We start from the raw sequence: 24,052 nt of genomic DNA on the forward strand, positions 1-24,052 counted from the left end.
AATTACAAACTCCCATTCATGAAGGTTAATGTAGGTCTCGAAAAACTGTACTTAGTTTTCAGTGTAGAGGCCTCACCCGCATTTTGCCCAGTGTCACTTCCCCGCCCTTTGGAGTGAAGGGCGCTAGCAAGCATGCACAGAACTGCCAGCCCATGCCGCCAGGTGTATTCGCGGGACGTCACCACACAGTGAACCCGCGTGACTTCCTACAGGTCGTCCGGACGATGAAGCTCCATCAGGCTTACGTTGGGACACGAGCAGGGGGGTGAGCGCCAGTCTGGGGCAATGCCACGCAACACCGGTGCATCTCCCACGTGACCGCAGGCTGCTGTGAGCTCCCTCCCTCGTGGTGTTGAAAACGGGGCAGTCCCCGCTAGGTAGGCGCCGGACCCCGAGGCCGTGCCGTCTGCCCCGGTGAAGGGAGCCACAGCGCAGCACCTGGCTTGCCGCGTGTGACCTGGCTCTGTTTATGTAATCCCCTGCCATTCACCATGATCCAACGGAGATTTTTATTTTCTAATTTGTCTTTAGACCCCTTTCTAGAGCAGTTTTAGGTTCGCAGCAAAAGTGAGAGGAAGGTGCAGAGGTTTCCCAAACACCCCCTGCCCCGCAGGTGTGCAGAGCCCCCATTCTCAGAGCCTCATTTTGACCTCTGCGCTGAGGTCATCCTGTGAGCCCGGGTCTCTGACAGTGGCGCTGAGTCCTGACACTGGCCTTCGGGACGTTCTGCCGGACTCTTGGCCGTGGCAGTCGGTGGTTATGTCTTCCCCTTGGTCTTTCCTGCAGCTGTAGCTCTTACCCCTGCTAAGTACAGCCCCCTGCGTCCACCCCAACATCAGAGAAATGACACAGGGTGGGCCAGGACACTGCACCCCTCACGAATCAGGTTGGACCAAGCTAACACCTTCTGCAGCTGCCTGCCTCGTGGCAGGGCGCGGGATGGGCCTGGGGGCATTCCGTGTCCCCTCCCATTAGCGTCAGCTCAGGCCCCGGGTCCCACGGCCTTCAGAGAGGCCCACGTATCCCCTCCGCAGCGTGCATGTGACCACTTTCCGGAGGAGGTCCAGGGAGGTGGCTGCCACATGGACTCACTGGGGTTTGCAACCACCTTCTCAGAACCTGGGGCATGGGCTGTGGCTCAGAACTTAGGAGTCACGTCGCTGGGAGGCAGAGTGAAGACTGCAGAATGCCTGCTGGCCGGGGCACCCAGAGGGTGGGCAGCCCTGCAGGGGGAGGGGCTACAGGCCGCCGGCAGTGCGCTGACGGGAGGTGGAAACACCAGAGAGCTGAGATGAGCAGGGACGGGGGCGCCATCTGCCGGGAGAAGCCCCCTCACCTGGCAGGGGTGCTTCTGCCACGGTGCCGCTGGCGGGGGGCTGCGGGTGGCTCCCTCATGAACGAGCAGGTGAGGACTAGGGGCGGGCAGGGGTCGTTCACAGGGACAGAGAAGGGTGTATGCACACAAGCTTGTCCACTTCGAGTGTCCAGAAAGTAGGCAGTCCCAGCCCCCGTAGACACAAGCAGTGCTCTAGCAGATTCAAGGCAGATTCAGAGGCCCCGCCCCCTGGTGCAGCAGGTGCAGGCGAGCTCCCGGTCCCCCGAGGACTCTCAGCTTTTGGCCTTGATGACATCACACGTTGGGCTCGGCACACGGAGCGCACAGCACCTTCACCCCGGGGCCTCCGAGACCCACTGTCCAGCACACTTAGATGCCCACAGGGCTGCCCCTGGACAGGCGCGGGTGGGCCCTGGGGACAAGGCCCTCCACCCCCAAATCCACTCCAGGCGAAGCCCGTTCCCTCCTCCAAACATTCCCGGAGCCTCTGTGGGCGGTGCCGCCGGCAGAGGGCAGTGAGCCGGGCGCCCCGCTCAGCGCTCCTCGGCACCCAGGGTCTTGGTCTTCAGGAAGACGCTCTGCATGGCTGAGACCCGCTGCTCGTCCTGGATGTTGAAGGCCTGAAACTGCAGGCGGGGCGGGACAGCGGGGTCACGGGCCGTCGGGGCCGTCGGGCGCTCCCTGGGTCTCTCCCTCTGGATCTTCACCTGTGCAATCCTCCCTGAGGGTGGACACACCTGGGGCCCTCTCTCCCGGGCCCTTCCCTGGACGGGCCTGACACAGGGAAGCCCCCCGGGTGCACTGCCGCCCCACCCCACGCACCCTGGAAGGAGCCCGTGTGGGCTCTCAAGGTGGGGTGAGACCTGGACAGGAGCTGGAGGGGCTCTGTGGAGGGGGAGGGGAGACCTAACAGAGCCGGTGGAGCCTGGGGGCTCAAGGTGGGGCAGCGGGCGGACACACCCGGACGTGGGCTGGCCGAGGGACCCCCGAGTCCAGGGAAGCAGCAGGAAGCTGTCCCCAGCAGGCCTGGGGTAGCCGCACTTTCTCACAAGGAACGGAGCCCGGGGGGCAGGCGGGGCTCTTAGCATTTGCCCAGTGTGGGTTTGGGGGTAGTTCAGGGGGGACCGGGGGCAGGCTCAGATGGCCTGGTTCCGAGATGGGCCCTTGGCCCTTGAGGTCCCTGGCAGCTGGGGACTTTCATGGCTTGACGCTCCTGCCGCACTGCCCCAGCAAGGACTGACCTGCCCCACCTTCCTTGGCTCCTGACCAGAGGCCACACAACAGGGGTCCCTCCCCACCCACCATGACCCCACACCTGCCGGGCCCCCCAGCCTTTGCGCCCACCTTGTCCAGCAGGACATCGAAGTAGGCAGTGGCCCAGTAGGCAGGCTCGCCGGCGGGCAGCTGCAGGAGCGCCCGGAGCCCGCTGCCCACACGCGGTGGGGGGCTGCGGCCCAGGTGGGTGGCGTGGATGCGCAGGGCGGCCTCGGGCTGGCTGGCAAAGCGCTCGACGCGCTGGTAGAGGGCGCCCAGGTCCAGGCCCGCGTCCTGCAGCAGGTTCCGCTCGCGGTGCAGGAAGTGCGGCAGGTTCCTGGTGGCCAGGCAGCAGAGCAGCACCACCAGGGGGCGGTACACGGCGCCCTGAAGCTCTGCCCAGTCCTCGGGCGCGGGGAAGAGCGCGGCAGCCCACAGGAGCACCATCTGTGGGGCATCAGGTCAGCCCACCCCGAGGAGACCCCACCTGCCCACGCCTGCCCCAGCCTCTGTGCCTCCCTGGGCGTCCCAGCGGCCCCCACCCTGACGCCCCTCTTTCTCCCTGGCATCAAGCTCAGGGGCTTCTGAGGCTCCCACCATCCTCTGGGCCTTTCCCACGTGCCCCGTCCTGCACGAACTCCTACTGATGCCCTGCAGCCCTACACAAAATGCCCTGCCCGGTGACATCGTCCCTGCCCTCATCTGTGAGTCCAGGATGCCTGAATCCATCTGAAAGCCACCAGAATAGACTTATCTGCCCCCCTCCCCCCAGCACTTCCTCCTCCCGCACCCGAGCCCCCAGCCAGGGGCCCTTCCTGCCACTTGGCGCCCTGCCGCACGCCCCCCCAGGACCCCAGCCTAGCCGCTCCCCCTTCACACGGGCCCGGGAGAGGCCACGTGGGGACCACAAACCTTCAAGTGGCCAAAGGTCAGGCCTGGGCTCTGGCCACCGTCCCGCCAGCTCTCATGGTTGACCCGGTCGAGGATGGACAGGCTGTCTAGGCGGTGGCCCCGGAGGCAGCCCAGCGCCCCCAGCAGCCTGGTGAGCAGGTAGTCAGTGGAGACCCTGGAGCCCAACAACGTGTGCGGTCAGCACCGGAGCCGCCCAGGCCTCCAGGCACCTGCTCAGAAAGGACGGTCGCCGCCTCGGTGGCCTTCTGAGCCCCATGGGATGGCCAGGCCACACAGGGGCTGGCCTGGTGCTCGCAGGCCCCTGCGCTTTTCAGGACCCACCCCTGATGGGCCCTCGGGGGTGGAACGTCCCATTTCCAGATAGAAGCTCAGACCCAGGATGTGGGGGGTTGCTGAGTGCCCCCAGGCACGTCCGGCCCTCTCTGTGTGGACAGGAAGATGCCACCGTGACCCACCAGGGGTGAAGCAGTGGCTCTGTGTGGGCGGGCAGGGGCCGGGTGAAGCCCCCTGCCCAGTCAGGGTGACATCTCCACTCCAGGCCAGGTCAGGTCAGGACGGGACACAGTCCCCAGCCCTGAGTTTGAGGGGAGCTCACCCACAGCCCCATGCCCCCACCTCCCCTCACAGACACTGAGGGGGGCTCCCCTCCCCTGCAGGACGGGCCACCCTTCCTGAGCACAGGCTCCTGGAGGGGGACCCGGGACCCAAGGTGGGGCTGTGGGAGCTCCAGGGCCGGGTGGGGGGGCCTGCAGCTGGACAGCCCAAGTAGGAGCTGTCCCCTCCCTCACGGTGGGGGATGCGCGTCTGGGAAAGGCAGAGCCCAGGGCCAATGCCTCTCCTCGGACACTGACCGCCCTCCCGCAAGGGGCCTCCCCGCTGCCCTGCGGCCCCAGATCATTCCCCCGACCCTCGCCACTGTCCCACCTGAAGGGAAGGTGCTGGGTGGGGTGACAGAGGAGGCCACCCAGGACAGCCCCCCAGAGTTCCGAGTCCCCCCTCAGGTGCCTGACAGCGCCCCCTCCCCAGTGGGACAGAAGGCGCCTCCCTGTCCCCAGCGCCAGGAGCTGGCAGCGGGGGGCAAGCAGTCTGGTGGGATCCCTGAGGCCCTAGGAACGGCAGCGCTGTTCAGGAGCCCAGGGCAGAGGTGGGCAGGGGACTCTGCAGGATCCCTGCCCGCAGTGGGGAGCAGAGGGGTGACGGGCCGCCCCTCCCGCCGGCTCCCCGAGGCCCCGCACACCCGAGTGCATCCTACCTCCAGAGCTCAGCGCCGGCGGGCACCAGGGCCACCTCCTGGCGGACGATCCCTCGCAGGGCGCCCTCAGGGAACCCTGGCACCAGCTGGGCCCCCTCCAGGGCAGGCACCCTGAGCCTCTTCCGCACCACGGGCACCATGTTGAAGTGGAGCGTCCTCCAGCCGCTGGACACCCGCAGGGACAGGCCGAGCTGCTCCTCCCTCAGGCTGTCCGCGCTCAGGGAGCCTGCAATGGGCCACCTGCTAAGCCAGCCCCTCTCTCGGGCCGGCCTCCGAACCCCAACCCCCGTGCCTCGGGCGGCCCTGACCCAGTGAGACCTGCTCACGGAACAGACGTCAGGGGTCTGCTCAGGGAAAAGCCCACAGGAGCACCCGGGGCGGGGGGCGGATCTCTAGTCCAGGGGCGCCCCCAGGGAGACCAGGCCGCGGACACCGTGACCTGGGACCTGGGACCTCAGCCTCCAGAGCACGAGGAAATGTGCTTCTGTTGTTTAGGCCGCCAGGTCCCTGGGGTCTGGAGGTTCCTAACCCTTGGCTCGAAGAGGCTGATTTTAAGGCTGAGCCCCATGCCCCGGGACACCCAGTGCCCCCTCAGTCCCTGGCTGCCTCAGCACCCCTTTCCTGGACCCGTGGGCCCCTAACCCCGGGCCGGCGGGTCATAGCAGCCCCTCTGCTAGGGACACCCTGGGCTGCTGGAAGTCGGTCCCACCCTCCCCGCAGCCTGTAGCCCCTGCGGGTCCTCCAGAGGGTGGGGGCAGCCTCTGTGGCATTCCAGCTCCAGAGCCCGAGGGGGCCTGGCTGTAGCTGGATATCCCCTGATCAGGCCCTCCTGCTCCCCAGTTCCCACCCCTGCGCCCCTGCGTGACCCAAGAGCCCCCTCCAGGCTCCACCCGTGACACCCGTCCAGGAAGGGCCAGGCCTGAGTGAGCGCCCAGTGGCCCTGCAGCCAGGGTGGTGAGGAGCTGGCTGGGCACAGCCTCATCCAGGAGGAGGCCCTGGACCCCACCAGACATGCCGGCCTGGCACCGGAGCCTGCCTCCTGCTGCACATTCTAGCTGACCTGCTTCCCACTCCCCGCCTCCTCCCCAGACCCCAAGGGGCCCAGTCTAGCCCTGGAAAGCGCCCCAGACCACCAGGAGGGGACGTTCCATGTACCTTACCCCAAACACATACACACCCCGGAGAGAGCAGGCACTCTCAGGGCAGCAGGAGGGGCTCTGTGTGCGGCCTGGGTGAGGAGGGGTCTTCCCTGCCCTCCCAGTGCTGCCCAGAGAGGGTGCCAGGCCAGAGGCCAGGGGCCGGCCAGCTGGGGCCCAGAGGGCGGGTCATCAGGTCAAAGGGAGCCCCCAGCACGTGCCCTGGAGGACGGTCTCGCCGCTGGTGAGCCCACTCTGCACTGCCCGCCCCGGGCCTCCCACGGCCCCGGGGTTCCAGGAAGAGCCCACGTGCTCCCCACCCCCGTACGAAGACCCCTCCCCCACAATGTCCGGCAGGGCAGCTCTTGGGCCACCTCTGGGACCCCGCCCAGAGCAGGTCCCAGCCCTACCACTGGGGCCACTCCGTCCCCTGCAGGGCTGTCTCCCCACCGGCTGAGCGGGGAAAGGGCTCAGGGACCCCCAGCCCCTCCCATTCAGCGTGGTTGGAGGCCCCTGTCATGCAGACACCTGGGCAGTTTCACTTCCTTATCTGCCTTTGTTCACAGAAAGGTGGCTTGGAAGGCAGCCAGCCGCACCCACCGTCCCTGGCACTCCCCGCCTCAGCCTGCCCGGTCTCACCGGTTCCCAGGGTGGGGGCGGCCTGAACCCCTGAGCCTGGGCTGCCGCTTCCCTTTTAAGGCAAGTGTCAGAAGCAACGCCTGGAATTTCCTGCAGCAGGAAGCGTGGGTGGTAAGGAGGGGCCTGGCCACTGGGCAGAGAGAGCCCTGCAGGTGACAGGGCCCCGTGGGACGAGCCTGCCCGGCTGCCAGCGGTCACTGCGAAGCTCGGAGGGGACCGGACAAGACGTGGGCAGGGCTGAGCTTAGGAGCGCCCGCGACAGGCTGCGGCCACCCAGTGGGGCGTGTCTGCCATCAGCCTGCAGCAGCCCTGTGGGGGCCGGGTGGACAGCCTCCCCCTGTGGGCTCGGAGTCCTCACGTTGGCTTACAGACAGACGCCCGGCTCCCCCGGAACCTGCAGGACCTGAGCCTGGACGTGCGGTCAGACCTGAGCTCCGTATGCTGGGCTGCCCGGGACAGGTCAGCACCCCTCGGGTGGCTGCCGTCCCACTCGCTGATGTGGGGCCAAGAGGACTCCAGACGACAGCCACAGGCGCCTCGTCCTGTCCCCTCCTGGGGCAGCCGTGCAGCCTGTCTTGGTTCCCAGGCCTTGCCCCTCGGCCCTGCCCCCTGGAGGAGGCACTTCACCACCCAGGGCCCCCGCCGTGCTGGGCTGTCCTTCCAGTGCCCGTGAGGTCCAGGCAGCGCCTGCTGGAAGGGGGCCCCCAACTTCTGGGCCTGTCAGGATTGCCGCCCACGGCCCCCACCCATCAGATCACATCACCGGGGCAACCAGGGAGACGCTGAGGCCAGAGCCTGCTCACCGGACAGTTCCCCACCACAGAACCTGCCCAGGGCCAGGACACCAGCGTACATAGAAACAGGCCTGTGTGCACCGGCACACACACCCCTTCACGCGTGTGCACACATTCACTTATGATCCCACAGTCCCACACTTGCACACACACACACACGATCACACATGCATGCACTTACACACCCACATTTGCGCTCACACGTGCACTCATGAACTTGCTATCTCACACTTACACACACAATGCACTCATGATCCTACAGTTTCACACTTACACACACACATGCACTCACCATCCTACTACCCCACGCTTGCATACGTGTTCGTACATGTGTGCACTCACACACACGTGTGTTCACACACGTACTCACCATCCTGCTATCCCACGCTTGCATATGTGTTCACACATGCACCCACAATCCTGCTATCCCACGCTTACACACACACACACGCACTCCGCACCATGTCATCCCACACTTACACACGTGTGCTTACACATGCATTCACGGGCCTGCCATCCCTCACTTACACACACACCCACACATGTGCGCACACATGCCCTCAGATCCCACAGTCCCACATTACACACACACACACCCTTGCACACGCATGTGGAGCACGCTCGCCCGCACCTGGCGTGATGAGGCCGTGGTGCTTGCAGTACACGACGGCCGCCACCAGCAGGTCCTTGAGGACCCGCAGGACCTTGCTGGGCACGATGTGGCCACAGCACCCGGCGCTGGCCTCCGGGGAGGCCTCGAAGACATCGTCCGCCTTCCAGCGCTCCAGGCCGGCCGCTTCCTTGGGGAGACCCAGGCGGCAGCACCCCAGGCCGTCCCCCGCTTCGGCGGCCCCCATCTGCTCAATCACCAGGGCCTCGGCGTCCACCCACAGGGGCACCTCCATGTCCAGCGGGCCCTCCGAGGAGCGCAGGGCAAACTGGAAGGCCTCCAGGTCCCGGGAATAGTCCACGAGGAAGCGGGGGTCCAGGGCGTGTGCCCGCTCCAGCAGGGTGAGCACCACGTCCTCCGCGCGCTGGTGCTCCTGTGCCCGGGACGCCGCCCGCGAGCGCAGGGCTTGCAGGTAGTGGTGCCACAGGGGCACCTGCACGGCCATGGCTGCGGGCACAGCCCGCGGGAACGGGCTGGGAGGAGGTGCCTGCTGCAAGCGGCCCAGCTCCCACCAGCGACTGGCGGGCGGGCGGGCGGGGTGCAGCAGCTAAATAGCTGAATGGGGCCCCGGCTTTGAAGTGAGGGTGAGTCAGGCATCAGCAATTAGGAACGTCGCGGGCGGGCGGGGCCTGGCTTCCCTCCCGCCACCGCGGCTCCACAGCTCAGGCCCAAGGGCGTCCAGGCTTGGGACTTTGCCCCTCTGGGCCCGGCCCCCCCACCCCGTGCTGTCCTGTCCCGGGCACCCCCTTTCCACCCTTATGCCCGTCAGAGCAGCCACAGGTGGGACGTGGGCCATCCCCGCTGCTTGGATGAGAGGTGAGCAGGCCGAAGGCCGTGCCGACCCCTCAGTGGGAGCTGTCCACTGCAGCTTCCACCACCCAGCAGCCTCTCTCTGAGGGCCAGGCTGCGAGGCTATGTTTCCATGGCAACCCAGACACCACCCCCATCAGGCACCTGTGCCCGCATAAAGCAGGGAGCCCAAACCCCCTGCCGGGCATGTGTCCAGCCCCGGCGCCCAGCCCCAGGCCCTCAGACCCCTGAGGGGCCCACCTCCCACCCGCCTGCCCTTCAGCCTGAGAGGAGTCATCACCCCCGGGCCTGTTGCTGGACCCAGCCTGGTTCCAGAGAGGGCCTCCCTGGGCCAGCCTGGCCGTCCTGGGAAGCCTCGCCCTGCCGCCCACTCCAGCACAGTCCAGCCCCGCCTGCCACTTCACAAATCCCAGCCAGCCTCGGGAAATGCCCTGCCAACCCCGGGCCCCGCCAGGCTGGCCGTGCATCTGTGTTCAGCCACCGCAAGGTCTGCAAACCGTGAACACGGGGCCCTCCCCCGGCCAGGCATCTGGATACGCTGTGCCTGCAGTGCTCCAGGGGAGCCCCGCCCCACCCCCGCCTGAGACACCCAGGGAGCTGTGCACACTTCAACGCTGCAGGCAGGACCGGCATCAAGCACTCCGTTCCTGGGGCTTGGAAACCCCCCTAAGAAGCTGCAGCCCCCGTGGGGTGTCTCCGCGTCCACACCTCCCGGGATGAGGAGCCCACCACCTCACAAGGCAGCTCGTGATAGTCAACAGAAGGCAGATCCGCGTCCTCAGCCCAGCTGGCCCTGCCCTCCGCGGTTAGCCCAGTTAGCCCAGGGCAGCTCCGGGGGCTCAAGCCCTCACTGTTAGCAGCCCTCCTGGTGCCCTGCTCATCTGCCTGCCAGGAGGATGCTCAGCTGCAGGGAGACGCACTGGGGCCCTTCCGCCCTGACCTGACCCTCGGCACGGGGTCCTGCCTGCATCTGGAGCCACCGTCTGTGACTCAAGGATTCTCACATTGCTCCAGCGTCACCCTCCCACGAATCTCACCACTCTCCTGAATTCGCCCCAGAGACCTGGCGACGCCTGTCTACCCAAAGTGCCAAGAGCTTTGAGCCAAAGGGAAGGCCCATGCCATGCCCAACGGGCTGCCTTGGGCTCTGCGCCCTGAGGACCCTGGGGCAGGGGCCCTCCCCGCCCGGGGCACCAGCCCCCGCCGTGCCTGGAGCACTGCTCCTGGTCAGCAGCTCTGAAGGGCCGGAGGCTGGCCGTGCACGCTCCTCGCCCTCCCCGTGCCCATCCTCACCCTTTGCTGGTGCCCCTGCTCCTGGCACCCCACAGCCAGGCCCATCCTGGCACCCCACAGCCAGGCCCCTGTGCCCCAGGGTCTGGCAGACCCCTCGGACCCAGCAAACTCAACGTGCATCTCCAACCTCCCGCAGAGGGCTCCCCCCGCCCCGCTCCGGTCTCAGGGGAGTCCCGCTTCTGCCCAGCGAGTCCTGGATCTGCTCCCCCACTCCCCGCAGACTGTCCACCCCAGCCCACCTCTCCCCAGGCCTCTGGTCCCTGGCTCTGAGCTGTCGGGGCTGGCCCTCCAGGAGACAAACCTGACCGGGAGCCTCTCTGGTGTCATCCCTGTGTCCACGCTCCCAGGAACCTTCTCCTCCATCTCTGGCCAAGCCTCAGCCCCTGCCTGCCTGACCCCTGACCACTCCTGTGTCCCCTCGAGCGGCTTAGGCAGGCTGGTCCCCTGACAGCCCCTGACAACACCCCCACCAGGCATCCTCAGCGTGCTCCCCGACCCAGGGTGGCTGCCGGCGGCCAGAGGCGCTCACACAGCGGGCACTTGGGCAACAAGAGGGATTGTGGGCCCATGGGGCAGACGTCCCGGGAAGCTGGACGTGAGCTCCCTGCAGGGAGAGACGAGAGGGGAGTGGGTGCCCACCCGGCAGGCCTCAGACCCCGGGACCAGCGACCCACAGACCCCAGCGCAGAGGCACGGGAGCCAGGGGAGTAGGCATGCTCAGCGCCCCAGCGGGTTTGATAAGCTCCCCGCGGGCGGGAGGTGCAGGGCAGTTCAGCCCGCGTGTTTGCGTTGCTTCCGCCTCTCAGGGAAACTCAGCGAGGGAGCACATATTTCAGGAATTCCCACGCGCGCTGGAAGGGGCATGCGTCCCCCCGAACAGGCTCCTGAACGGCGGCCCCGACACGGGCTCAGCACAGGTGATGGACAGCCCAGGTGGCCAGGGGCTTGCAGAGAAGGGAAGCCAGGCCCCCCGAAGCACACCGCTAGCAGTCACCCTGGACAGCCTCCGAATGGCCGGGATCAGACCCGGGCTCTGGTCCCCGTCCTCACCCGGCGTGGCCTGCCTCCTCTACATGCCCACGGCTCCAGCCCATTCACGCCACACCCCGTATCACCGGCCACCACCTGACTGGACGGCAGACGCGTGCAGGGGTGCCCTGCCCTCAGCTGAGCCTGGTCTCCTGAATGCATCCCCCATGCTGTGGCAGGATCTGCCACCACCCCTGGTGCTCGCGGCCCGGGCACTGTCCCCCTGACCACCCGTCGGCCTCAGAGGCTCTGCGGGTAGCCGGGAGGGGCACAGTGGGCGGAGGGGCAGCCAACAGCCCCCAGGAGCCAGCCAGCTGCCTGGCTGCAGCCTCTCCTCCTAGGCTACCCAGCTCTGGCGTGAGCACGAGGGAACACGCAGGACTGGGTGTGCAAGGGGGTGCCAGGCCAATTGAACCTGAGGCTCATGGAGAAGCCGGGGAGGCCGTCATGTCCGGAAGGAGCCTCAAGAGGCCCGTGCGAGCGGGTGCGGGGGTGAGGCTGGGGTGTGAGGCTCTGTCCGTCCGTCCAGCGGGGGCTGCAGAGCCCTGAGGGGGTGAGCCGTCTGGGTGCTTGTGGACACTGGGACCCCTCAAGGAGAAGCAGGCGTGCAGGTGACCAGCAACGGTCCCCAGGAAGGTAACCCCCGCCCCACCAAGAGGGCAGTGGACAGCTGACCCATGAAGGTGTCCCAGGCGGGAAGGGAGCCGGGCAGGCACAGATGGACAGGGGTGGGCAAGGCCTGTGGGGAGAGGAGGGGCTCCGCGGGCCCATCACGGTGCGGGGAGCAGCAGGTGAGACAGGGGCCCGGGCAGATGCCCTCTCAGGCCCAGGGAGCGGAAGACCGCCATCGGGGTAGCCCAGGGCGGCCCAGCTCCCATCCAGGCCGGTCAGTCAGCCCAGGGCCAGCCCGCAGCCCACAGCCCTCCCCAGCGTGTATCGGTCGCTCACTCGCATCCGACTCTTTGTGACTGCGTGGACTGTGGCCCGCCAGGCTTCTCCGCCCGCGGGATTTCCAGCCAAGAGCGCTGGAGCGGGTGGCCATTTCCTCCTCCGAGCCCTCCCCTAGGCGCAGCGTCATCGGCACAGCCCGACCCAGGAGTCGACCAGCTCTCTCCTGAAGGTGCCTGGCCGCAGGGGCGGGGGAAGCATTTGCTTCCGGGTCTGCAGGCGGGTGTGGGTCGTTCTTGTTTTTCTTTTCAGTGTGTTTTTGTTGTGACAAAAAGGTAGCAGAAACCTGGCTGTCTCCTTGCGCCGCCCATGAGCGCGGGTGTCGGAAGGCGAGGCCACAAGTCACTCCTACTCCCCTTCCCCAAGACCAGCCCCCAAGCCTGCCCACAGCAGCGCCCTCGGGCAGCCCTCTGAGTGGATGAACACAGCCGGGCCCTGCTCCTGGGGCCTCCCCCCGGCTGGACACCCCCCAGAAAACCAGGGCTGGTAGTCCCCCGTGGTCTCTGGGCAGTGGCCTGCATGTCACGGGAGGTCCCCCGTGCTGCACAGAGACGGGAGGGTTGAGGCCCGTCTCCCACAGTGCACGGGTCCGGGGCCACTCGGGGCGACCCCGAGAGGCTGGCAGGCAGTGCCCCTGAGCCTGAACCTCCCACAAGTACCCCGATCCCGCAGTGCGTCACCCACAGCCTTAAGCGTGGATGGAGGGCCGGGCTGGCCAGAGGCACCGACTCAGAGCAGAGGGTCAGCTGTACCGGCCGGTGCCCAAGCCTGTGCCCTAGTGTCCAGGACTCGGCTGCATTTTGGTGCCACAGCAGGGTTCTCAGGGCAGCTTCTGTCCAGCACCTGCAGGGGACACAGCCCCAGAGGCCGCAGACCGGGGTGGGCGGAGTCCCAGCCGCCAGGGGAGCCACTCCTGCCGTGAGCAGTCCCCGGCCATCCCGCACTCGCCTGCCTGGGGTGTGAAGAGGCCCGAGAGCCGGGGCCCAGGGTCACGGAGGAGCCCAGCCAGTCAGATCCTGGCCGATCACAGCAGGGCCAGCCTTGAGGCCGCGAGGGTGGGACAGGGACGCCCGCCCTCCCCAGGGCTGCTGTGAGTCTCCTTCAGAGGACACATCAGGGCTGCGCGTCGTATCCACAGCTGGCACGCCCCCACCAGCTGCACAGCTGCCCAGGGCCTGAAGTGGCCTGAGCACAGGGGAGTCAGCACTTCGCTGAGAGTTTGAGGTCCCATCCTCTCGGGACGGGTCTAGGTCAAGGGTGGTAAATGCTGGGGCCCCCGGGGCCAGGCAAGGCCAGCCAGCTCTGCCTCTGCTTCCCTGCCCCTCATCTTGTGGTTCCCGTCCACTCATGGGCCCAGCGAGGCTGGGGCTCTGCACTGTCCCTGGGGAGTCTGTGGGCTACCTGTCGCCATAGACGCAGTGCGAGCCGAGGAGAATGCAGTGAGGCCCCTGCTTCCACGGGGGAACAGCGCACAGGGCCAGGGCGGCCGCGGGCTGGGCCGGGAGAGGTAGCCAAGGCCACAGCACGGCCCTCAGTGCCCGGGGACTCCCTCCAAGTGCCCGGGGGAGGTGCCGGGTCCGCGTGTGCGAGTCAGGACAGCTGTGGTCCTCCCCGACCCCACGCTGCCCCCGGCGCATCCCACAGGGCCCACATGCTGAGCACCTCCACAACACCCTCCACTCGGTCCAGAGCGTTCCTTGGGGGCAGTGCCCAGGCCCTGGGCTGAGCCCCACCTGAGGGCCCTGCTGGTCCACTGATGGCCCCGGGTTAAAGCCACAGCATGGACGCCAGGCAGGGAAGCCCTGGGTGGTGCCCACAGGGCCCTTGTGAGCCCTGAGGGTATGGCCACTGGAGCCAGAGAGGCGTCTCCAAAGAGAGGACGCTGGGGGGAGCGAGGACCGCAGACCTCTGCATGCTCTGCTCCACCACGAGGCTTCAAGTGGGCAGAACAGGCCGGGGTGGGCGTCAGGCGGGGCCGGGCACGGGCAGGAACAACCCCAGCCACCCAGGCTCACCAGCTGGGCTCGTTTCTGACCGTGAAGTCTGGTCTGGACTCGTCCGAGTAGTCTGCACAGACGGTCACACCCACCTCTGCAGCCCCCGTCCTCCCCCTGCCTGAGCACCCCATGTTGAGCCCCCAGGTAGGAACCCTCCCCGGAGGGCAGGGTCACGCCCTCCAAGCCCCCGAGCCCCCTCCCTGGGGGCAGAAGCAGGCCTGAGCCCCCCGCTCCTGGCCTCACCCATCACCACTCCTGACGGGTCAGCTGCTGCCCGCGCTCGTGTGGCCCCGGGAAGGTGCAGGGGAGGGAGCGGTGGACCTCCCATGGCAAGTGGGACACGCACGACCCCGGGGCAGGTCCCCCAAAGGGCTCCAGGGGACCAGCCTCCAGAAGACACACCCAGGGCTCCCTGGTCCCCCTGCAGGCTCAGTCTGCCCACCCATTACAGGCCTCACACCACTGAACTCTAGTCCCTTTGCAAAGGCTTGGAAAATGCCATGGTTTACGATCCTCAGTCAGGAGGGACTGGCGGTCTGCACGCCTTCCCCACCTGCTGTGTGGCCCCCAAGCAACTGCCCAGCAGAGGGCTAGGGCCCTTCCCTGCATGGGTGGGAGTCTGGGGGAGAGGCCAGCCCCTCCCCCATGTGGTCACTCAGGTAGACAGCGTCACCTAGGGCGTCTCCAGGTCTCCAGGGAGTCGACTACCGGACAACAGCGTTCCTTGGTCCCCATGGCAACAGAGCCGCCCTCCTGTTTCCAGGGAAACCAAGCCCTCTGCGTCATGGTTGCTGCAGCAACGCCTATGGGTTCAGTCAGCCACACTGTCCTGCCAACTCAGAGGGGCAGCTGGGCGTCCAGGACAGAGGAGCCAGGTGCTGCCGGGGTGTAGGGCCGGTACACAAACGCAGGTCCCGGCCCGGCCAGGGTCCAGGAGGAGAGTCTCGGGCCGCAGAGCCCCTGCTTTCTCTTGGGTCCTGTGCACCAGCCCGTGATGAGTTCTGCCTCCAGTGAGCCAGGCAACGGGGACTCCGCCGAGCGGTCCCGGCTGGGGCTGGACGCCGTGATCAAGGTCAGTGCTGTGGCCGCCCTCCAGCACCCTCCTGGGCACAGGGGCTGAAGGCCCCTTGGGAGGCAAGGGACCCTGCTCGGAAGGGCCACAGCTCCCCAGCTGCAAGGGGCACTGTCCAGGTGCTCACGCGGTCAGCGCAGACAGAGAGCGCGCGCCCAGACACAGACGCACACGCGGTCAGCGCACACAGAGGGACACACGCGCACACACACACGAGCGTGCACACAGGCGCACACAGGGACACACGCGCACACACACACACGCGGTCAGCGCAGACAGAGGGCGCGCCCAGACACAGACGCACACGCGGTCAGCGCAGACAGAGAGCGCGCCCAGACACACACACACACGCGGTCAGCGCAGACAGAGGGCGCGCCCAGACACACACACACACGCGGTCAGCGCAGACAGAGAGCGCGCCCAGACACACACACACACGCGGTCAGCGCAGACAGAGGGCTCGCCCAGACACAGACGCACACGCGGTCAGCGCAGACAGAGGGCGCGCCCAGACACAGACGCACACGCGGTCAGCGCAGACAGAGAGCGCGCCCAGACACACACACACACGCGGTCAGCGCAGACAGAGAGCGCGCGCCCAGACACACACACACAGGCGGTCAGCGCAGACAGAGGGCGCGCCCAGACACACACACACACGCGGTCAGCGCAGACAGAGGGCGCGCGCCCAGACACACACACACACGCGGTCAGCGCAGACAGAGGGCGCGCCCAGACACACACACACACGCGGTCAGCGCAGACAGAGAGCGCGCCCAGACACACACACACACGCGGTCAGCGCAGACAGAGGGCGCGCCCAGACACACACACACACGCGGTCAGCGCAGACAGAGAGCGCGCCCAGACACACACACACACGCGGTCAGCGCAGACAGAGGGCGCGCCCAGACACAGACGCACACGCGGTCAGCGCAGACAGAGGGCGCGCCCAGACACAGACGCACACGCGGTCAGCGCAGACAGAGGGCGCGCCCAGACACAGACGCACACGCGGTCAGCGCAGACAGAGAGCGCGCCCAGACACACACACACACGCGGTCAGCGCAGACAGAGAGCGCGCGCCCAGACACACACACACAGGCGGTCAGCGCAGACAGAGGGCGCGCCCAGACACACACACACACGCGGTCAGCGCAGACAGAGGGCGCGCGCCCAGACACACACACACACGCGGTCAGCGCAGACAGAGGGCGCGCCCAGACACAGACGCACACGCGGTCAGCGCAGACAGAGAGCGCGCGCCCAGACACAGACGCACACGCGGTCAGCGCAGACAGAGAGCGCGCGCCCAGACACACACACACACGCGGTCAGCGCAGACAGAGAGCGCGCGCCCAGACACACACACACACGCGGTCAGCGCAGACAGAGGGCGCGCCCAGACACACACACACACGCGGTCAGCGCAGACAGAGGGCGCGCCCAGACACACACACACACGCGGTCAGCGCAGACAGAGGGCGCGCCCAGACACACACACACACGCGGTCAGCGCAGACAGAGGGCGCGCCCAGACACAGACGCACACGCGGTCAGCGCAGACAGAGAGCGCGCGCCCAGACACAGACGCACACGCGGTCAGCGCAGACAGAGAGCGCGCCCAGACACACACACACACGCGGTCAGCGCAGACAGAGAGCGCGCGCCCAGACACACACACACAGGCGGTCAGCGCAGACAGAGGGCGCGCCCAGACACACACACACACGCGGTCAGCGCAGACAGAGAGCGCGCGCCCAGACACAGACGCACACGCGGTCAGCGCAGACAGAGGGCGCGCCCAGACACAGACGCACACGCGGTCAGCGCAGACAGAGAGCGCGCGCCCAGACACAGACGCACACGCGGTCAGCGCAGACAGAGCGCGCGCCCAGACACAGACGCACACGCGGTCAGCGCAGACAGAGAGCGCGCCCAGACACACACACACACGCGGTCAGCGCAGACAGAGGGCGCGCCCAGACACACACACACACGCGGTCAGCGCAGACAGAGAGCGCGCGCCCAGACACAGACGCACACGCGGTCAGCGCAGACACAGAGCGCGCGCCCAGACACAGACGCACACGCGGTCAGCGCAGACACAGAGCGCGCGCCCAGACACAGACGCACACGCGGTCAGCGCAGACACAGAGCGCGCGCCCAGACACACACGCAGGGACACACGCGCACACACACACGGGCGGTCAGCGCAGACAGAGGGCGCGCCCAGACACACACACACACGCGGTCAGCGCAGACAGAGGGCGCGCGCCCAGACACACACACACACGCGGTCAGCGCAGACAGAGGGCTCGCCCAGACACAGACGCACACGCGGTCAGCGCAGACAGACAGCGCGCCCAGACACAGACGCACACGCGGTCAGCGCAGACAGAGGGCGCGCCCAGACACAGACGCACACGCGGTCAGCACAGACAGACAGCGCGCCCAGACACAGACGCACACGCGGTCAGCGCAGACAGAGGGCGCGCCCAGACACACACACACACGCGGTCAGCGCAGACAGAGGGCGCGCGCCCAGACACACACACACACGCGGTCAGCGCAGACAGAGGGCGCGCCCAGACACACACACACACGCGGTCAGCGCAGACAGAGAGCGCGCGCCCAGACACAGACGCAGGGACACACGCGCACACACACACGGGCGGTCAGCGCAGACAGAGGGCGCGCCCAGACACACACACACACGCGGTCAGCGCAGACAGAGAGCGCGCGCCAGACACACACACACACGCGGTCAGCGCAGACAGAGAGCGCGCGCCCAGACACAGACGCAGGGACACACGCGCACACACACACGGGCGGTCAGCGCAGACAGAGGGCGCGCCCAGACACACACACACACGCGGTCAGCGCAGACAGAGAGCGCGCGCCAGACACACACACACACGCGGTCAGCGCAGACAGAGGGCGCGCGCCACACACACACACACACGCGGTCAGCGCAGACAGAGGGCGCGCGCCCAGACACAGACGCACACGCGGTCAGCGCAGACAGAGGGCGCGCGCCCAGACACAGACGCACACGCGGTCAGCGCAGACAGAGGGCGCGCGCCCAGACACACACACACACGCGGTCAGCGCAGACAGAGAGCGCGCGCCCAGACACAGACGCACACGCAGTCAGCGCAGACAGAGGGCGCGCCCAGACACAGACGCACACGCGGTCAGCGCAGACAGACAGCGCGCCCAGACACAGACGCACACGCGGTCAGCGCAGACAGAGAGCGCGCCCAGACACACACACACACGCGGTCAGCGCAGACAGAGGGCGCACCCAGACACAAACGCACACGCGGTCAGCGCAGACAGACAGCGCGCCCAGACACAGACGCACACGCGGTCAGCGCAGACAGAGGGCGCGCCCAGACACAGACGCACACGCGGTCAGCGCAGACAGACAGCGCGCCCAGACACAGACGCACACGCGGTCAGCGCAGACAGAGGGCGCGCCCAGACACACACACACACGCGGTCAGCGCAGACAGAGAGCGCGCGCCAGACACACACACACACGCGGTCAGCGCAGACAGAGGGCGCGCGCCCAGACACACACACACACGCGGTCAGCGCACACAGAGGGCGCGCGCCCAGACACACACACACACGCGGTCAGCGCACACAGAGAGCGCGCGCCCAGACACACACACACACGCGGTCAGCGCAGACAGAGGGCGCGCGCCCAGACACACACACACACGCGGTCAGCGCAGACAGAGGGCGCGCCCAGACACAGACGCACACGCGGTCAGCGCAGACAGACAGCGCGCCCAGACACAGACGCACACGCGGTCAGCGCAGACAGAGAGCGCGCCCAGACACACACACACACGCGGTCAGCGCAGACAGAGGGCGCACCCAGACACAGACGCACACGCGGTCAGCGCAGACAGAGGGCGCGCCCAGACACACACACACACGCGGTCAGCGCAGACAGAGAGCGCGCGCCAGACACACACACACACGCGGTCAGCGCAGACAGAGAGCGCGCCCAGACACACACACACACGCGGTCAGCGCAGACAGAGGGCGCGCGCCCAGACACACACACACACGCGGTCAGCGCACACAGAGGGCGCGCGCCCAGACACACACACACACGCGGTCAGCGCACACAGAGGGCGCGCGCCCAGACACACACACACACGCGGTCAGCGCAGACAGAGGGCGCGCGCCCAGACACACACACACACGCGGTCAGCGCACACAGAGGGCGCGCGCCCAGACACACACACACACGCGGTCAGCGCACACAGAGAGCGCGCGCCCAGACACACACACACACGCGGTCAGCGCACACAGAGAGCGCGCGCCCAGACACAGACGCACACGCGGTCAGCGCAGACAGAGAGCGCGCGCCCAGACACAGACGCAGGGACGCACGCGCACACACACACGAGCGTGCACACAGACGCAGGGACACACGCGCACACACACACGAGCACGCACAGGTGCACACACACACACGAGCACACACAGGTGTACACACAGACACGAGCACACACAGGTGCACACACACACAGGGACACACGCGCACACACACACGAGCGTGCACACAGGCGCACACAGACACGAGCACACACAGGTGCACACACAGACACGAGCACACACAGGTGCACACACACACACGAGCACACACAGGTGCACACACAGACACGAGCACACACAGGTGCACACACACACAGGGACACACGCGCACACACACACGAGCGTGCACACAGCTGCACACACAGACACGAGCACACACAGGCGCACACAGACACGAGCACACACAGGTGCACACACACACACGAGCACACACACAGACACAGGAACACATAGACACACACACACGAGCACACACAGGCGCACACACACACACGAGCACACACAGCTGCACACACAGACACGAGCACACACAGGCGCACACACACACACGAGCACACACAGGCGCACACACACACGAGCGTGCACACAGGCGCACACACAGACACGAGCACACACAGGTGCACACACACACAGGGACACACGCGCACACACACACGAGCGTGCACACAGACGCAGGGACACACGCGCACACACACACGAGCGTGCACACAGGCGCACACACAGACACGAGCACACACACGCGCACACACACACAGGGACACACGCGCACACACACACGAGCACACACAGACGCAGGGACACACGCGCACACACACACGAGCGTGCACACAGACACAGGGACACACACACACACGAGCACACACAGGCGCACACACAGACACGAGCACACACAGGCGCACACACACACACGAGCGTGCACACAGCTGCACACACACACACGAGCACACACAGGTGCACACACACACACGAGCACACACAGGTGCACACACAGACACGAGCACACACAGGTGCACACACACACACAGGGACACACGCGCACACACACACGAGCGTGCACACAGCTGCACACACAGACACGAGCACACACAGGTGCACACACAGACACGAGCACACACAGGTGCACACACACACACGAGCACACACAGGTGCACACACACACACGAGCACACACAGGTGCACACACACACACGAGCGTACACACAGGAGCACACACAGACACGAGCACACACACAGACACAGGCACACATACACACACACACACAGGGACACACGCGCACACACACACGAGCGTGCACACAGCTGCACACACACACACGAGCACACACAGGTGCACACACAGACACGAGCACACACAGGTGCACACACACACACGAGCACACACAGGTGCACACACACACACGAGCACACACAGGTGTACACACAGACACGAGCACACACAGGTGCACACACACACACGAGCACACACACAGACACAAGCACACATACACACACACACACAGGAATACACGGACACACACACACGAGCGTGCACACAGCTGCACACACACACACGAGCACACACAGGTGCACACACACACACGAGCACACACAGGTGCACACACACACACGAGCGTACACACAGGAGCACACACAGACACGAGCACACACACAGACACAGGCACACATACACACACACACACAGGGACACACGCGCACACACACACGAGCGTGCACACAGCTGCACACACACACACGAGCACACACAGGTGCACACACAGACACGAGCACACACAGGTGCACACACACACACGAGCACACACAGGTGCACACACACACACGAGCACACACAGGTGTACACACAGACACGAGCACACACAGGTGCACACACACACACGAGCACACACACAGACACAAGCACACATACACACACACACACAGGAATACACGGACACACACACACGAGCGTGCACACAGCTGCACACACACACACGAGCACACACAGGTGTACACACACACACGAGTACACACACAGACACAGGAACACACGCGCACACACACACGAGCACACACAGCTGCACACACAGACACGAGCACACACAGGTGCACACACACACACGAGCACACACAGGTGCACACACACACACGAGCACACACAGGTGCACACACAGACACGAGCACACACAGGTGCACACACAGACACGAGCACACACAGGTGTACACACACACACGAGCACACACACAGGAACACACGCGCACACATACACGAGCGTACACACAGCTGCACACACAGACACGAGCACACACACAGACACAGGCACACATACACACACACACAGGAATACACGGACACACACACACGAGCACACACGCAGGTGCACACACAGACACGAGCACACACACAGACACAGGTACACATACACACAGGAACACACGGACACACACACACGAGCACACACGCAGGCGCACACACAGACACACGAGCACACACACAGCTGCACACACGTGCAGACTCCAATAGGACAGAGCCTGGGGAGAGTCTGAACTGGAGGCTGGGGACCTGAGCCTAGCCCCAGCCCCCCGATCTGTGCTGTATGAACTCGGGCAGCCAGCCCCCTTCTCTGCGCCCCGGGCCTGCTGCCTGCACACTGGGGGTGGGGGAGACAGAGGACCCTCCCACCCCAACAGTCTGGCTCACTGCTGCCTTGGTGGCAAAGTGTGGGAGTCAGCGGGCCTTCCTGGAGAGCTGTGGGCCCAGCTGTGGGTGTGGTCCGCCCTAGGGTCTGTTCCCTGAGGCCCAGAAGTCCTGGTTCTGTCTCCCTTTATGGCCCCCACCTGGGTGACAAAAACCACAGCACCTGGGCGTCACCCCCGACGCCCCCCCTTCACTACAGACCTGCAGCCCAGTGCCCAGCCCTGCCATCCCAGCCCCTTAAGAGCCCCGCACCCCGACCCCCGCTGTCACCTGGCTCCAGCCTCCACAGCCAGCCCGTCCCTACCCTGCCTCACCCCCAGGATCCCAGTGAACCCCTGGGAACCAGCTGACTCAGCCGTTTATTAACCCAGTGACTAGAAGCTCAGAACTATGCTGTAGGGGGTGACGGGTCCCCAGGGAAGAGTCCCGGCCCACAGCTGTGCTGATGATTAGATCACACAGTGGGGCCGTGTGTGCACACCCGGGACGGGCAGGGGCAACGGCAGGATATTTGAATCAGCTGACGCACAAGGCGAGCGCACTGGCCCTGGTGGACTGTCCGCCCGGCTCCGTGAGGCCGGTGCTCCGACGCGCTGAGAGCTGGCAACCAGGCAGGGGCGGGGCGGGGGAGGCAGGGCGGCTCACACCCCCGTTCCCCAGGCAGGCAGCCCCTCACTGGGAGGGGGAACCTATCACCCCTTGGGAGTCCAGGAAAGTAGAGCCTGAGAGCTGAAGTCACTGTGGCTACATGCTGGTTTGAGGGAGAAACACAGGATGGTGCCCACGTCCAGCAGTGGGCAGCGGTGCGTGGCACATGAGGCTGCCCAGCTCCCTCTGTCCACGGGACGCTCTCATCTGAAAGCCGTGGGGAGCCCTGGCAGGTGTGCACAGCCCGCCCGCCAGCACCTGTCATCTGCATGGCAGTGATTGAGATCTCAGGGCAATTACTTGTGGGCGAGCAGACGGGCGGGCGGGCGCCAAAGGCACCCAGACAGGCGGCCCAGACAGATGGCAGGAGAGATGGCTCCTCCAGCCCTCTGGCTGCAGACAGAAACCGAGGGGCCCAGGCAAGGCGCCGCCTGGGGACAGGGCTCACATGCGTGGGACAAGACCTGAAGGGGCTCCCCCGCCCCCAGAGCCCCAGACACCCGCTCGCTGCAGCCAGAGCCGCTGCCCACCCCAGCTTCTCCCTGAGCCCCTTCCAGCCCCCCACCCACACTCAGAGCTGGACTCTCTGAGGGTCTGGACCAGAGCAGGTGGACAAAGCCGGCCGACGGACAGAGGAGCCCTGGGGAGGAAGATCTGTGATTCTAGACCCAATTCCGTCAGAAGTCTCAGAAAGGTTCAGACTCTTTCTTTTGCACTACGTTTTGAGTCGTGGTGTTTTCTAAGAACTTGTCCATTATATGTCAGTTTTCAAGTTTGCTGCCCGAAGTTGTTCCTAACTTCCTCTCGCTGTCGTTCTGAAGCCTGAAAGTCCGAGGCAGGGCAATCTCCCGCCCCTCGGTGCCGGGGGTTTGAGACCCAGGAGTCCCTGGGGACCCAGGACTTTGGGGTGAAGTTCAAGCGAGTCCCTGGCAGGCCTGGATGAGTAAGTCGCCCCCGATCGACAGTTTTCACTGCTGATGCTGCTGGCTGTGGGTGCCCTTTATGGTGTTTGTTTTCTGTTTCATTGATTTGTGTGTTTATTCTTCCTTTGCTTTTCAGTTCTTTGGATTGTTGTTCTTCTCAATTTTTGAGACATGTGTTTAGCTCTTCTTTAGTGATTTAGTCTCCTTTGTTTTTTTAAAAAAATTTTACTTAAAAAATTGTAGTAAATTATATATACGTGTGTGTGCATG

General features: G+C 65.9%; 2 protein-coding genes across 9 annotated transcripts in view; one reads left to right on the top strand and one right to left on the bottom strand.

Moving 5' to 3' along the window:
• Positions 1 to 485: 485 nt before the first annotated feature.
• MAB21L4 (mab-21 like 4) lies at positions 486 to 9,360 on the bottom strand. Its single transcript, XM_061412898.1, has 5 exons — positions 7,955 to 9,360; positions 4,755 to 4,980; positions 3,503 to 3,656; positions 2,681 to 3,037; positions 486 to 1,962 (listed from the first exon to the last, which is right to left on the bottom strand). Exons 1-5 carry the CDS (start codon positions 8,436 to 8,438, stop codon positions 1,870 to 1,872), a joined length of 1,314 nt encoding a protein of 437 aa, XP_061268882.1. The 5' UTR covers positions 8,439 to 9,360; the 3' UTR covers positions 486 to 1,869.
• Positions 9,361 to 14,874: 5,514 nt separating this feature from the next.
• CROCC2 (ciliary rootlet coiled-coil, rootletin family member 2) overlaps positions 14,875 to 24,052 on the top strand; it is a 76,971-nt gene continuing 67,793 nt past the window's right edge. For all 8 annotated transcript variants that reach the window (XM_061412902.1, XM_061412905.1, XM_061412899.1 and 5 more), the window contains exon 1: positions 14,875 to 15,142. In XM_061412902.1, coding sequence (XP_061268886.1) covers positions 15,065 to 15,142 — 78 coding nt within the window. In that variant the 5' untranslated portion in view covers positions 14,875 to 15,064. The remainder of the gene's footprint in view (positions 15,143 to 24,052) is intronic.

Source organism: Bos javanicus, chromosome 3 (genome assembly GCF_032452875.1).
Source record: "Bos javanicus breed banteng chromosome 3, ARS-OSU_banteng_1.0, whole genome shotgun sequence".
NCBI lineage: Eukaryota > Metazoa > Chordata > Mammalia > Artiodactyla > Bovidae > Bos > Bos javanicus.